This window comes from Natator depressus, chromosome 13, assembly GCF_965152275.1.
Source record: "Natator depressus isolate rNatDep1 chromosome 13, rNatDep2.hap1, whole genome shotgun sequence".
Classification (NCBI taxonomy): domain Eukaryota; kingdom Metazoa; phylum Chordata; order Testudines; family Cheloniidae; genus Natator; species Natator depressus.
In genome coordinates this window covers 13,364,871-13,379,334 of record NC_134246.1, presented here as the reverse complement: position 1 = coordinate 13,379,334, position 14,464 = coordinate 13,364,871, and the positions used below count along the sequence as shown (strand labels likewise).

Genomic DNA, 14,464 nt, shown 5'->3' with positions numbered 1-14,464 from the left:
GGAGGGGCAGTTGGACCAAATCTGAGTGGCACTAAGACCCCATGCACCATGTCACAATGCCATTTGCTCAAATTTAGCTCACCCACCCCTTTGTCATGATGGAGGGGGTGGAAGGGCCAAATCTGAGTGGCATGGGGGGGTGCCAAACTGAAGAGTTGCCTGGGGCAGCAGATTGTGTTGAGTGGCCTCTGCTTGGAACCGAGGGATAGATACATTAATCACATATTTCTCAGTGTTTATGACAGATGGGCAAGAAAGCTCTCCAGGATCCTAACGTGCTCAGCCTTTCTATATAAGCAATCTGACTATAAAATGCATATTTGTATAGAGAGGGAAGATAGGGAATACCAAGCTTAAATTCCTGCAACATATTGCAGCTTGGTTGCATATATAGGGTGAAATTCCAGGGTATATCTACTCTGCAGTTACAAACCCACCACTGACCCATGCTAGTTGCCTGTGGTTTGCAAGGCTTGGGTTAAGGGGCTGTGTAGACATTTGGGCTTGGGCTGGAGCTCAGGCTCTAGGACCCTGCAAGGTGGGAAGGTCCCAGAGCTCAGGCTACTGCCCAAGCCTGAATGTCTACACGGCAATTAAACAGTCCCTTAACCCAAGCCAAAGTCAGCTGGCATGGGCCAACCACGAGTGTCTAGTTGCAGAAGACATACCCCAGTCTCCGTGAAACCAATGAGAGTTTTGCCATTGATTTCAATGGGGGACAGAATATCACCACTAATCTTTAGTAGACAGCTCAATACAACATACACAATAGGACAGATTCATATTTTCTTCCAGAACCAATTTTTGCCTTTATTAAAATGCAATATTTGAAAGCTTTAAAAAAAATAACCTTAGATACCAATTGAGCAGAGACAGTCTGTCTCTTTATCTTTTTTTTCTCAACAATATAAACATTAAGATTCATGTGAAAGAAAAAAGAAAACAGTAGATGCTAAACTCTACTTTTCATAGACTAGACCACTATTCTGAATGCCTTTTTCAGTCAAAGCTCCCATTGATATCACTGAGAGCTTTGTGAAAGAGCTGAGTAAGGCCATCAAGACTGGGACAATACTAAGAAAACTTGATAACTTTATCCTATCCCAGTTTTTAGACCCAGGACCTTAGTTATTTCCAGTTGATAAAGATGTACCAGTGTTCTGTGCCCTAAGAGGTTTTTCACAATTGGCCATTTTTTATTACCATTTTGGCTATGCTGCTAAAGTTTTCATTGCTCTTGTTAAATTATGAAATATGTTCAATGGTCCAATGTGCACCCTTGTTCCATCAGTTCAGAGGCCACCTTTGAGTTCCGCAGATTATAGATCATATAAAGATAGATGTGTCTACACTGGACAGGTTTTAAATAAGAATATAGCAAAGTAGGTTTTTTGTGTGCATTATTTGGAGCTCGGAGAAGAGAGTACAGGAACATCTCATCAATACATACCTCCATATTTTAATAACTGCTTGGACTTCCTGGTTAAATTTTAAATGACTGTTAATGACTCTGATGCAGTTGGAAATGTTTTGCCAAGAGGAATTATTTGTATATTAAGGTGTTTTGATATCATTGATGAATGCTAAAGGCAGCCTTAAGAAATCATCTGTTCATAAATTAAAGCAGTTATTTTTATACAGGGTCCTTCTCAAATAAGGTATTGGATAGGGTCTAAACACCAGACTCACTTTACAGCACATTTAAATGCATACTGCCAGTTTTACCCTTATTCCTTCCATAAATCTGAATGCAGTGTTTTCCTTCATATTATTTATATAATGATGGGTAAGGTGAACGTTCAGATTTTGCAGATTTTATTCAGATTTTTATGTACCTCTCTGGAAACTCCTGTGGCAATGAGACAAATTACCATTCCCATATTCCATACAAATTAGGCACTGCAGTCCCACTTTTTAATGAATATATATACTTGTTTTATGTGGTGATATATTCTGATTAATTGTGATGACAAATATGTTCATATTTTTACCAAATGTAAATCAGATACCTCCTGGCCATATCTTCCTGTTACCTATCAATTTGCAGTACTGAAATGTTCTATCTGGAAACACTTTACCATCCCTAAAAAGTGATACTCTCCACACACACACACATACAATCTTGAATTGTGTATATGCTGGCATCACTTCTGAAAGTATTTTACATTTATGCACAATCTTGTCCCACTAAAGACAATGGAAGTTTTATCAGGGACATGAATGGGCTTTGGATTAGGCCCCAAAATGAGTGAAATTTCTGAAATGCCAGGCAATGATAGTAGGGAAAATGTGACATTCTGTACAAGGTGGCAAAAGATTACTCTAAGGAAGAACCCGATTTAAGTCAATGGGGCTCTTTTCCTCAACTTCAATGGGCTTTAGATCAGGACATCAATGCCTGGACACTCACATGTTCATGAATACTCTCATTTTCATAGCGTTTCTGCATTGTCTCTCATTTTGGGTCAGATGCTGCATTCCATGCAAACTCAAAATTCCCATTGAGGTCAGTGGGTATTTTAGGTGCACAAGGAATGCAGGACTGGGAGCTTTACTGACAGTCTGTGTAAAAGCACTTCCACTAAGAAGACCATACACTCTCTTATTCATTAGATTTTTTGTGTGACTGCATTGGCTCTTACTTCACAATGGTAAAATCCCACTACCAAGGCCTCAATTCAAAGCCCACTGAAGTCAGCAGGATCCATTGACTTCAATGGGTTTTAGATTACATTCTAAGGGTGAAGTCAGTGGAACTTTTGCCATTGACTTAAATGGGGTCAGGATTTTACTCTCAGTATTTTATTTGTAAAACGCACAGGTTATTTCTAGCTAATGCAGACTACCTTTAGGATTCTGCCAGGCAAAGCTAACCCACCAGTTTCTGTGACTCCAAAAAGCTTAACTTTGCATATAATAATTATAACTAATTAAAGAGAGCGTGTGAGCGTCATAGTTTGAAAACCCAACCGTGAAAAAAATCCAGCTAATATATTAACTTTTATTATGTAATGCAACATAATAAATAAATCTATGAATTCATACGACCTGTACAAAAAGACAAAAAAGTTAGATACCAGCTATTTGGATGGAATATTTGCTAAACAGATGATTTATAATTATATACACATTTGTGGAGTTAAGGAAAAAACATATGACACCTTTAACACAACAGAAGACTTGAAAAATAGACACAATTAAAAACAAGGGGTCTTATCTCCAGCTAATAAAGTAGTTATGTCTAAGGAAGGCATCCCTTCAGTTTTTAATAAAGTGGATATTATCAATCATGTTAATTAAAGTTGAAGAACAAATGGGATCTTTCCTGCAGGGCAAAGCTGTTTTGAAGAGATATGCTGGACTGATCACTTTTAACCCTGATAAGCACTTTTTTAGTATTATAATCTGCACTACATGTCCAATTAACATACAGCTTCTTAGCTTTCAGTAGGGTAGTCTTCATTATGATCATTGACTGAGAGTAAATATCTTGGTGAACCATCCAACCCCACTACATGTAGAAGAGAAATAAAGTCAATCACTTATCAATAATAATAATAATCTTTCTCCAGAAAACTGAATAAATTATGTCTATAGTGTCCAAAAGAACAAAAATATGTATAACCAAATATGTCAATATACAGTCCTTTGGCAGCAACACGCTAACTCTTGATTGAAGTCTGAAATCAAAATCTCCTAAATTATAGACCCAGTTGCCAGTCTTTTAAAAAGAAAAGAAAATCCACTTCTCCCACGAATCCAATAAGTCCAGTAAATGAAATCTGAATAAATCTTGCAGGCAGCTTTAGACTGTAACATTAAGCATAGATATTTATGGTCTGCTTTAAGTCTTAATCCAAATATACTGTATTTAAACACACAAAATTCTGTGAAACTTCATAGTAGTTCAGATAGGGCCAAAATCCATAAATAGAATCCATATTCACCCATGAGAAACCAATAAAGAAACATCAATCCCAATGATGATAAAATGATCTTCAAATAGCAGAGGCAATGACTGGTCCACACCTGGATGGATGTCACAGGGAAGTTGACTTTTACAGAGGGAAGACCAGAAACCCAGAAAATGTAGAGTACTGCCATCCACCAACCAGATTACCTTTCTCTAGTTTCAGGTAAACCTTATCCTCCTTGTCTAGATAGAGCAGGACTCCATTAGTTGCAGCTTCACGAGTGACATCTTTGTCCCCAGCAAAGGCAGAAATTACTGGTTTTCCATTTAGCATTAAATTAACCTACAAGAAAAAAACCCACTGAAAAGTTGTAGTTAACAGAGAAGCATCTGATGACATCAAGTATCTAAAGGGTGGTGGGGCCTGGTTAAAATCCCATTGTACAGCATGTATACTTTATTTCCTTTCAAATGAATAATTAAGGTTAGTATGATTGTTTGCTCTTTTGTTAAGTGTATTATTGTTTATGTGCCTATTGCAAGCTCATTGGAGTCAATGGGATGCTGTCAATGGACTTCAATGGGCTCTGGCTCAGATAATATGCTAGTTCCTCTAGGTAATGTGGACTTTCAATTCATGATTATATACAGGCTTTATTTTTTAAAGGTCTATAGGAGCTCCCTATCCACTGATAATGATCTGGCAAGGTGACGCTGTAAGACACTTGCATCACCTTAGCCCTCTTTGCATGCCTGGATTGCATAGGTCATTTAGATATCTAACTGCATGTACATATCAGTAGAGGAGACAGATTTTCAAAGTATTTAGGTACACAAAGATGCAGATGATGGGATTTTTCTAGTGGGATTTTTCAAAAGCTCTAAGTAGGTTAGGCATCTAACTCCCACTGTAATCACAATATATGGCTCTTTGATTTTTTATTGCAATTTGGTTTTAAAATCTAGAACAAATCATCATCTTTATATGCCGCGCCACTGTATTTCAGTATTGATTCTATTCAAACCTTTGTCATTCACAAATGCCTAGGCTTCTGAACCTACACAGATGCAAAGCTGGTCAGAAAATGAGGGAGAAAACACAAATATTTTCTAACTTTTAAATAAATTGGTGAAATGTATTTTTTGCCAAAAATTAGAACATTTCTTAGAAGCCTTAACTGTAATGCAGTCACAGAGGGAGAGACTATGAAATGGTTGTTCATATTAAGTATTCCCTCCTGGTGAGTACTCCCATTAATTTTTATAGGAGCACTTGTAGAGTAAGGCAGCAGAATCTGGCCCTTAATTGGGATTTGCTTATCTTGGAAATCCACTTAATCAGATCTCTCCAGGGAACCAATTTCACTCTAATGATACTTAATGGCACTAACAGATGTTTCAGGAACGTGGTAATTCCAGTCATGTGGGAAGCCTTCCGGTGATTTAGTGGTGTTCAAGTCTATGTGGGTCTGAGACTCAAACTGGTTTAGTCTGTTGGTGCCGCTGCAATAGCATCCAGTCCCTCCTTAGCTGTGATACATGCAAAAAGTGCATGAGGGGTTTGATCACTGCCTGTTCCCTGCTACTATCTTACTCCTTGGGCTCCAGCTCCCATGTTGGGCATCTCACAGGTGTCCTTGTCACAGTACTGGAGAAATAGCAGGTTTAGTCCCTATCCCATTGGAGATAATGCGTCCTTCCAATTATTTGGACTTTTAACATGAAGGGCTTATTAAAGTTCAACAGTTGCCTTGGATGCCAGCATTATTACTGGCTTAAGAATGAAAGGCCATTTACCGGTACAACCTGATTGAAAGGGTCTATTGTATTTAATTAAATAGAGCTAAAAAAGCAGCTATGCAAAAGATGCAAACTTTGGACCTGTACTACTCATACTTACATTGGTATATGTCCACTGGATTTAATGGAGCAGTTCCTGATCTAAACCCATGGAAGTGAGAGGAGAATCAGGCCCTATCCATGTAAATATCATGACATTATTTTAAAGTGATAAAACAGAAATATTTTCAAAAGTGACTAGTGATTTGGGGTACCTTCGCTTTGGGTTGTGCTGTTTGAGACACCTCAAAAAGGGATCTAATTTTCAGAGAGTGGGAGAGTTTCAAGGGGTCTCAGGTTGGGCATCCAAAAATTGGGGCACTCAAAATCTCTAGGCACTTTTGAAAATCTTGGCTTCAGAAATTACTCCTAAATATATAATTTTGTTGTGTTTCACAGTTGCAGGCCTGAAACCCACAGTTCTGAGATTTTAGCCCATATACATGAAAAAACATGAAACTATGAACTGAAACTCCATGGGAAACCATGCCGCAATTGGCCCTGCATTGTCCCATAACAAAATTTACATCTTATCTCTTCCTTTGCTAACAGGTGTGTTAAACACATAGACCATTAATGGCACAGTGATTCTAGAACACATTTAATCTTCCATCAAATACACATTTAATAGGGTAGAAAGAACAAAAGTATGAGCTAAATATATAGCCTTTATATAGATTATGGATGAAATCCTGACCCCACTGACGTCAATGGGAGTTTTGCCATTGACTTCAGTGGGGGCCAAGATTTCCCTCCATATCTTTAGGATGAAATTCACTTGTGATGCAGAGGATTCTTGCACCAGTCTGCTCCACTGAATCCTGCACAGGGAATGTATAGGCAGTCTACAGGCAGAGCAACCATCCAAAGGTGCCCGTGCATCATATACATGCTGCAGAAAGGTCTCCCCGCTCTCGCATAGGCCAGTACAGAAGGCTATGTTCAGGGAAGACCAGAGTTAGAAAAGAGGCAGATTAAAGAGAAACCACAGATCATGTTTTCCATGGATCCAGTGGTCTCCATGGAAGCTTCAGTCACTATTCCAGCCCTGGCATATCAGCTCTGCGATGAGAGACTGCACTGTAGCCCCACAGTCTGACCCTGGGGTGAATTTCACTCTTTAGGAGTTTAGCTCGTGGCTTAATGGGAAGATGCTCAGGACCCTAGAGGTTGGTTCTCGGGGCTGGTGTGTATGTCAGACTATGAGCTCAACATTGCTATTGAACTGCAAAGAAAAGTATAGTTTTCTGTGTTTTTCCAACATAACACAGTAAAATAACTGCAAACCTCTCTAAGACAGTCACCACCACCACCATCATCACTGAAGAGTTATAATATTATAGTCGTGGCCCAGTGAAGTTAACTTAAATAGTCCTGGCCCACAGTAAGGCCATTTTTTAAACAGCTACCTGGTGTCATCATGTGGTTTCTAGAAGTTCCTGTTAGAAAAAATTACCAAAAATGAAGATGACTTATTTATACAGAATGGGAGTACTTGTGGCACCTTAGAGACTAAGCAATTTATTTGAGCATGAGCTTTCGTGAGCTACAGCTCACTTCATCGGATGCATACTGTGGAAATTGCAGAAGACATTATTATATACACAGACACCATGAAACAATACCTCCTCCCACCCCACTCTCCTGCTGGTATTGTTTCATGGTGTCTGTGTATATAATAATGTCTTCTGCAATTTCCACAGTATGCATCCGATGAAGTGAGCTGTAGCTCACGAAAGCTCATGCTCAAATAAATTGCTTAGTCTCTAAGGTGCCACAAGTACTCCTTTTCTTTTTGCGAATACAGACTAACACGGCTGTTACTCTGAAACCTGTCTTTATACAGAATGTCTCCCCAGAAACCTAGACATCATTACAATGGATTTCACCTAGTTTCTAACTAGCAATATAAGATTGTTATGAGGGATTCACTCAATTGAATTAAATTAAATTAAAAAGTGTATTTTAGTCATGGGTGACCTTTATATTTATTATTTTAAACAGTCTAGCCCAGATCTTCATCTGGTGTGAATGAACAGAGCAATGGAGCTATGAGGGTTTACATCAGCTGAGGATCTGGCCCTACATTTTTATATCCATTAATTTCAGATGTATACACTATACTGTATAATTAAGGAATGTAATACAATAAAGTCACTGGGTTTCTAAATGAACCAAAAAATGCTCTTTTTATGTGAACTGTGTGTAATAATATTTTGTTGTCACCATTTTAGTCTCATTCTAGAATGCAAACAATTTACATATACATTTCTCATATTAAATCAACATACCTGGATTGTTTGACTCTGATAGACTTTAATTACATGAAAACTGAAACTGTAAATTCCTTTTCTTGGTGCTACAAAGACAGACTCCAATGTGAAAAAATTGCCCACATTTACTAGGATCTACAAATAAAAATACATAATGGGAATTAATACAATTATTCAATATAAAAGATCAAGGCATCCAATCACATTTTTCTCCATCTAACTGCATGACATACAGAATTCTGTTTTTATTCCTATATTCACGGACATTAAAATATGGCATTTAAAATTATGGGTTGGTTTCATTTGTAAGTCATATTTATCAGTATAACTTAAGTAAAAATCAACTGGCATAGAAATACGTGTCCAACTTGGCTGCCTGTAGATATCTCCAAATATTAGACCTATCTGTGGGTATAGTAGATATTAGGGGGATGGCATATCTTCCCATTAGTCCCACAATACCTTCTCAAAACACCAATAATTCCCGGAATAACATATTAGCATTGGCCAATCAGTACTGGTCAAGGCAATGTCATCATCCCTGAAAGTATGAAGCTATGAGGCAGTACGTGTATGAATGACATAATTCATGACACTGGGTTGAAGGTGGATTGAGTTGCCAGAATACCTGACCTACCTATTTTAAACAACCCTGGATTTACAAATATGTGCTATTTCTCTTTTCTGTTGTATCGCTAACTGAAAACACTCTTCTAACAACTTAGACTTTCTTAAATGGCTAAAGGCAAGTAACCAAGGAGAAGACATTAAACAACTAGAGCCTTCACATTTTAAATATCTTCTATAATGAAGTGTCGTCCTTCTTCTGAATTATTTATCCTTTATTTTAATTCATATTTTCAAGTTCTCTTAAAGAAACAGACTTCTCAAAGAGTCAGTGGGAATAACCAGGAAGTTTGCTTAATTCTAGCATTCTAAATTACACTATGTGAGGTATCTTGATATGATATAGTAAGAAAAATAACTCTCAGTCTCAATTATTTTGGATCTGCTCTAGCACAAGGCTGGTAGATGAAACAGGAATGCAGATGTGTGTGTATTCATAGGTATGACTGAGATGAAAATAGTAGTATTACAAGTTGTGGATTTTAGAGGGGAAAAAATCATTTGAAATTTTGTGAACTAATTCCCAAGAATTAATGAAACAATGTTGAAACTTTGGGTGCATCAGCTGCATCTGAGAAAACACCTTTTAAACCTCTCCCTGGCTTTCCTTTCACTTAAAAAGGGCTAACTCTCAGATGCTTTGCACATTTCCAAGTCTCCTACACATCCCTATAGGTCTTCCTGTATCCTGAAAAGATTATTGACAATGTGGTGAATAAAACTCAAGAATTCCAAGCACATTTTGTCTTTACTTTAGTGCTGAAAAGCCTAGTTATTGCCCATCTCTAGGCTGAGTATAGGAGTCTCTGGACCTTAAAAAGAGTAATTTAGTAGGATCAATTAACCAAGCAGCTAATCATTCCAAGAAGCTAACTAGGCTTCATTAACTATTTTATATACTATCCAAGGGCTGAAATAAGTCTTTCTGGTTACAGAGTGGAAAAGGCAGCTCACAAGACTTAAAGTAAATTTCTGAGTGGAGTTGACTTCACATAATGACTATGTCTATCTCAGCTATATTTATCATTTATCCTAAGACACTTATTTAAATTGTGTGTGTTCAGATTTCTGTGAAGGAGACCTCCCTTCTTATTTATAACTGACATGAAGGTTCTAGAAGAACAGCATGATCTCTTTTAAATCAAAAACCTCACAGTGTTTTGTGTTAGTTTCTGTTTTTTTAATTTAAGAGGAATTTTTTCAAATATGATTTTATTTTGTCTGCAAAGACTGCTCATCCACTGAGGTTATGTATTTGGGGGCGGGGGGGTTCATTAGGGTTGTAAAATATTTAAAAATTCAGACAAATGATTTTAAATATTGTAGGGATGCAACTAAGATGTGATGGGTATTTTAGAAAACTATATATGTGTCCTGTGTTTTCAGTATTAACTAAATGTAATCCATACAAATGATACATTATTGGCACTGATTTTCCTTTCCACCTTCTCTACTGCACATGTGTATTCTGAAATAAGGGGACCCAAAAGCTACTCTGTTAGGGGTGTTATTGAAACTGTAGGTAGGCTGCAAACCTCAAGGGAGCTCCCAAGAATACTCCCCTCTGGCTTTACAGTGCTAAATGAAACGACGTTTGATAAACTTAACTGAAATACCACAGGATCATAACATTTGAAGAGCGTCCACATCAACAATGCGAGCTGAAGCCTTTTTAAAAATGTAAATAAAGTCTCGGTTCCCCCCTCAGCTAGCTGAAAACCTACTGCTTGTCTACATTGCCCTCAGTCGAGCCTTGAGATACACGCAACTTTTTAAAAGTACTTGAAGGCTCAATGCGAATTAGTCTTGGCTGCTGCTTTGGACTTCAGAGCAAAGCAAAAATACTCCTGCCTGGTCTGTGCCGGGCTGGCATTTAAATGAAGACAATCTTGATCGGGTGAGATGACTAAAGTATCAGACTCCAGGGAGTGCTGGAGACCCAGAAAGTGCGGGTCTGAAATACACAGCAACGGCCAAGCCTGCCCGCGGAGTAACTTTCCCGACGCTCACTTTCAGCGGGGACCCTGGATTTGAACAAGCTCGCAGCTCTGCTCGCACCTGTTGATGAGCCCCTTTATTAGCCGCCGTCTAGATCCCGGCTGGCTCGCAAGTCCCCTGGCCAGGGACGTGGGCGCATCCTGAAGCAATGGCTCCTTAACACTTGGGCAAGCATGGGTTCCCTAACGCCTCTCCTGCTTGTGTGGGATCGATTCAAACCACGCACCCCCCGAAAACACGGTGCTGGGGTGGAGGGGGGGGGGATTTTCTTTACCTGGTCGAAGTAGATGATCCGGGTTTTGTTGCTCATTTCCGAGGGCTCGTGGTTGGTGCTCCTCACGGCCGAGAAGGCGACCTTCGAGTTGGCCGCCCGCACCGAGATGCCCAAGGGAGAGGAGGAGGCGCCCTTGGCATCGGCGGCCGGGTTGGAGTCACAAACCACCAGGCATTTCCCTTCCAGGACGATGGGCTCGGTGTCGTTCTGCGCCCAGACCGGGAGGCTGGGGAGAGCCAGGGCGAGCATCACGGTGGGGACCACGGCCAGCGCCCTGGTTGAAGCGCCCATGTTCAGCACCGTCGGCAGGCAGCGCAGCCTCGCTCGGAGCGCCCCAGCCTCTCCGTCCACCGCTCCGCAAGCCCGGCAGCAGCGGGGGGAGCCAGCACCCGCCGCCGCTTCCCCACGCGCGGGTCCAGCAATGCTGGGGGGAAAGTCAAAGTCTTCCCCGCTGCCTTTTTAAAAAACAACAAAAAAACCCAAACCCAAACCTTTGTCCTTTAACGGTCGCCTGAAAATACCCCACCAAAGCAAACAAACACCATCCCCGCTTCCCAGCGCCCCCCCGTTTGGCTTCCCCACCTCCACATGTGAAAAAAAAAAAAAAAGCAGCCCGAAGGTGAATTATTGATGAGCGAGAAAAGCGCGAGAGATCACGAAGAAATAGAAACATTTGCCGTGGCCATGATTCCCTCTGTCCGACCCTGCTCGCCCCCTCTGGGGCTGCTGGGGGCGGAACGGGGCTGCTGATTCCAGAGGCGGGCGCTCACCCCCAGCGCTGGCCAAGATTCGGTGCCTGATATCACCGCCGGGGCGCTCGCAGAGCGGAGTTTTCTCTCTCTCTCTCTTTGCCACACTTCCCAGAAGAGTTATGTCATAATCAGCCTGCCCAGCTATCACCTATCGGAACTGAGAGACTACAGTAATACATGAGCCAGCCCCAGCCACACACACACACACACACACACTTGTCCCAGACCTAACTTCTTTCAAGAGACTATAAAGCTTACGGGAAAACAATAAACATTTTACACCCCTTGAATACGTGCAACGTATTTTTATTATTAATTATTATTTACTATTATTATTGTTTTCAAAGGGAGAAAGGGAAACGATTGACCTCAAAGACAATGAAAAGCTTCCTGGAATACAACTTCCAAAGAAGGGGGGGGATCCGCCAGGACCATGGTCAAATGATGCTGTGAAAGTGCAATGGGTCAGGAATTTATAGCACAATGGCATGACTTGATTTTCACTTGAGCATCCTGCGGTGCACGCTTCTGCCCTATACACCAGGCAGATGTGCACACACTCCTTCATCGCAGCATGTGAAGGAATGCAGCCCTACTCAAAAACAAATGAGGACCAATGATGGGCTAGAAAATTAACATATTCTTTTGTATTTCCCATCTCTGAAGATTAACGTCCCTGGATTTTACTTGATGGCGCTGCCAAGTGGCTCCTTTTGGTAATGTTTTTATAAGAGACATTGCATATGAGTTGAAGGGTATTTCTTTTTAGTATATCCTGAAAGGATAAACATAGGGATGCTAGAGGAGTAGGCAAGTGGCATTGCCTCGGATTCCCTATTTCAAGGTTGTTTTAAACCTGGCTGGGTTTTGTTTCCTGGAGCACATATTTCCTTGCACTTTCCTCCAGCAAATATTTCCTCCATTGATATTCTAGCTGCAGGACCCCCTATCTATTCTGGCCATTGGTTTTTAAAAAAGTGCAGTCCTTCTAAAAGCTGAACAGGATAAAATAGATTTTCTTCCACAACAACAGCACACAAACAGTGGCCATTGTGTATAGGGTAAGACAGAACTATTTTGAGAATATCGGTACAGCATATTTCTATGCACTTAACCTTATGGTAGCATACCAGTCTTTGATCAAATTGTTATAAAACAATAGCATTCATTCCTTTCTTGTTCAGTAATAATATTTTGTCTGGCTCCATCTTTCCTATCTCCTAAATGCAGGGGACCCCTGGATTGGATTTTGACTCACATGTCAGAGGAAAATTTGATGCCATTGTGTTGAGCAGGATAGTTGGGAAACTGACAGCTCAGCTGTTGGATCAGCTCAGTTTGCAAGCAGAAGCTGGCTACAGTCTTGTGACAAAAAGACAAAATAAAAGGGTTCAAGAAGCAAGAAGCATTTCAGGAGTCTTAAAGAGGATTTGCTGAGAAACCTTCCTAAGTCTGAAAAACTCACCATCTGCTGAACCTTAAGGTCTTCTCAGGGCAAACACTATGGAGAAGTGTTTTAGGAAAACATTTTGGGTGTATTGAAGTCAATGGGACATTAAGTCCACAATTGTTTGCAAAGTCTTTGAAAAGCCATAAGCATATAAAATGCTTAGATTTTAGACTCCTGAACTTTAATAACCATCCAGGAATAAATGTCATTCTTCATAAACTACAGAAAGCAGGACTCAGATTTAAAGAAGTCTTAGCGTTATTCTTTTCAAATCACATGTGGATGCCTTCTCCTTATCCTGACACTGAGAGAGATTAATAGGACAGCCAAATTGAGAAGAGCCAGAAGCAGTAAGAGACAAGAATGAAAAGGAGATGAAGAAGACTCATACCCAAATATTGCTCTTTATGTAGAAAGTGTGCCTGCAGCTAAAAGGTTCTTACCACATGGCAACATCTGTGTAGTAGATTCTTTTGCCAAATACTAGAGCTGTGTGAAACATTTTTTCTGTGAAATTATGCACATGCAAAAAAAAATTTACAATTTCATTCCACACCATTTCACCACTCCCACAAAAAAGTTATCTACTTCATGCCGAAAACAATGTTGTAGTCCAGGAACATACAGAACTAGTCAAAAATACAGTGGAAAAGTTGTGATTTTTTTCAAAAAGAATACTATTTTTAAATTCTGAAATTTCAAAATTTTGAAAAGTTTGAAAAATCCATCAAAATTTCCAAATATTGAAAAAAAGGAAAATATCTTCATTTTTCCCCATTGAAAATCAAAATATGTCAACAATAATTTCCATTGGAAAAAATCAAATTGAGAAAATTTTGACCAGCTCAAGTGGAGAGATCAGAAATAGGAAAAAGGGAGGACAGAGATGAAACCTTGTTTATTGTACTGGTCAGCATAAGTAAAGACATCATGAGAAATAAGAGAGTGAGGAAGATAAAATATGACCCAACATTTAAAAAGTTGGTTTCCTTTTCCTTTTCTGAATCTGCAAATTGCAGGCACAAATATTTGGAAGCTCAATTTTGGAACCACAATTTTCAGATTTAGCATATCTCACCTTGGATGTCTAAATACGTAATCAGACAGAGAAGAGCAGGCACAAAAAGGGAAGCTGGGTTAAGGTTGGTCTGAAAAACATAGGCATAATTTACCTTTTATATTGGGGGGGCAGCTCCGGTGAGGCCAATGGGGCTGTGCATGGTGGGGGGGGAGAGAATTCCATGCCCACCTGAGGCTTGCAGAGCTCGGCCTGCCATGGGGTCGCCACTGGTCTGTGGGGCCAGGCACCTGCCCCGGTGTTTGTTCAGGTCTCGCACA

General features: G+C 40.0%; 1 protein-coding gene across 1 annotated transcript; it reads right to left on the bottom strand.

The window, feature by feature from the left end:
• Nucleotides 1-3,506: 3,506 nt before the first annotated feature.
• On the bottom strand, nucleotides 3,507-11,422 carry CBLN4 (cerebellin 4 precursor). Its single transcript, XM_074969504.1, has 3 exons — nucleotides 10,925-11,422; nucleotides 8,044-8,160; nucleotides 3,507-4,256 (listed from the first exon to the last, which is right to left on the bottom strand). Exons 1-3 carry the CDS (start codon nucleotides 11,213-11,215, stop codon nucleotides 4,059-4,061), a joined length of 606 nt encoding a protein of 201 aa, XP_074825605.1. The 5' UTR covers nucleotides 11,216-11,422; the 3' UTR covers nucleotides 3,507-4,058.
• Nucleotides 11,423-14,464: the final 3,042 nt, after the last annotated feature.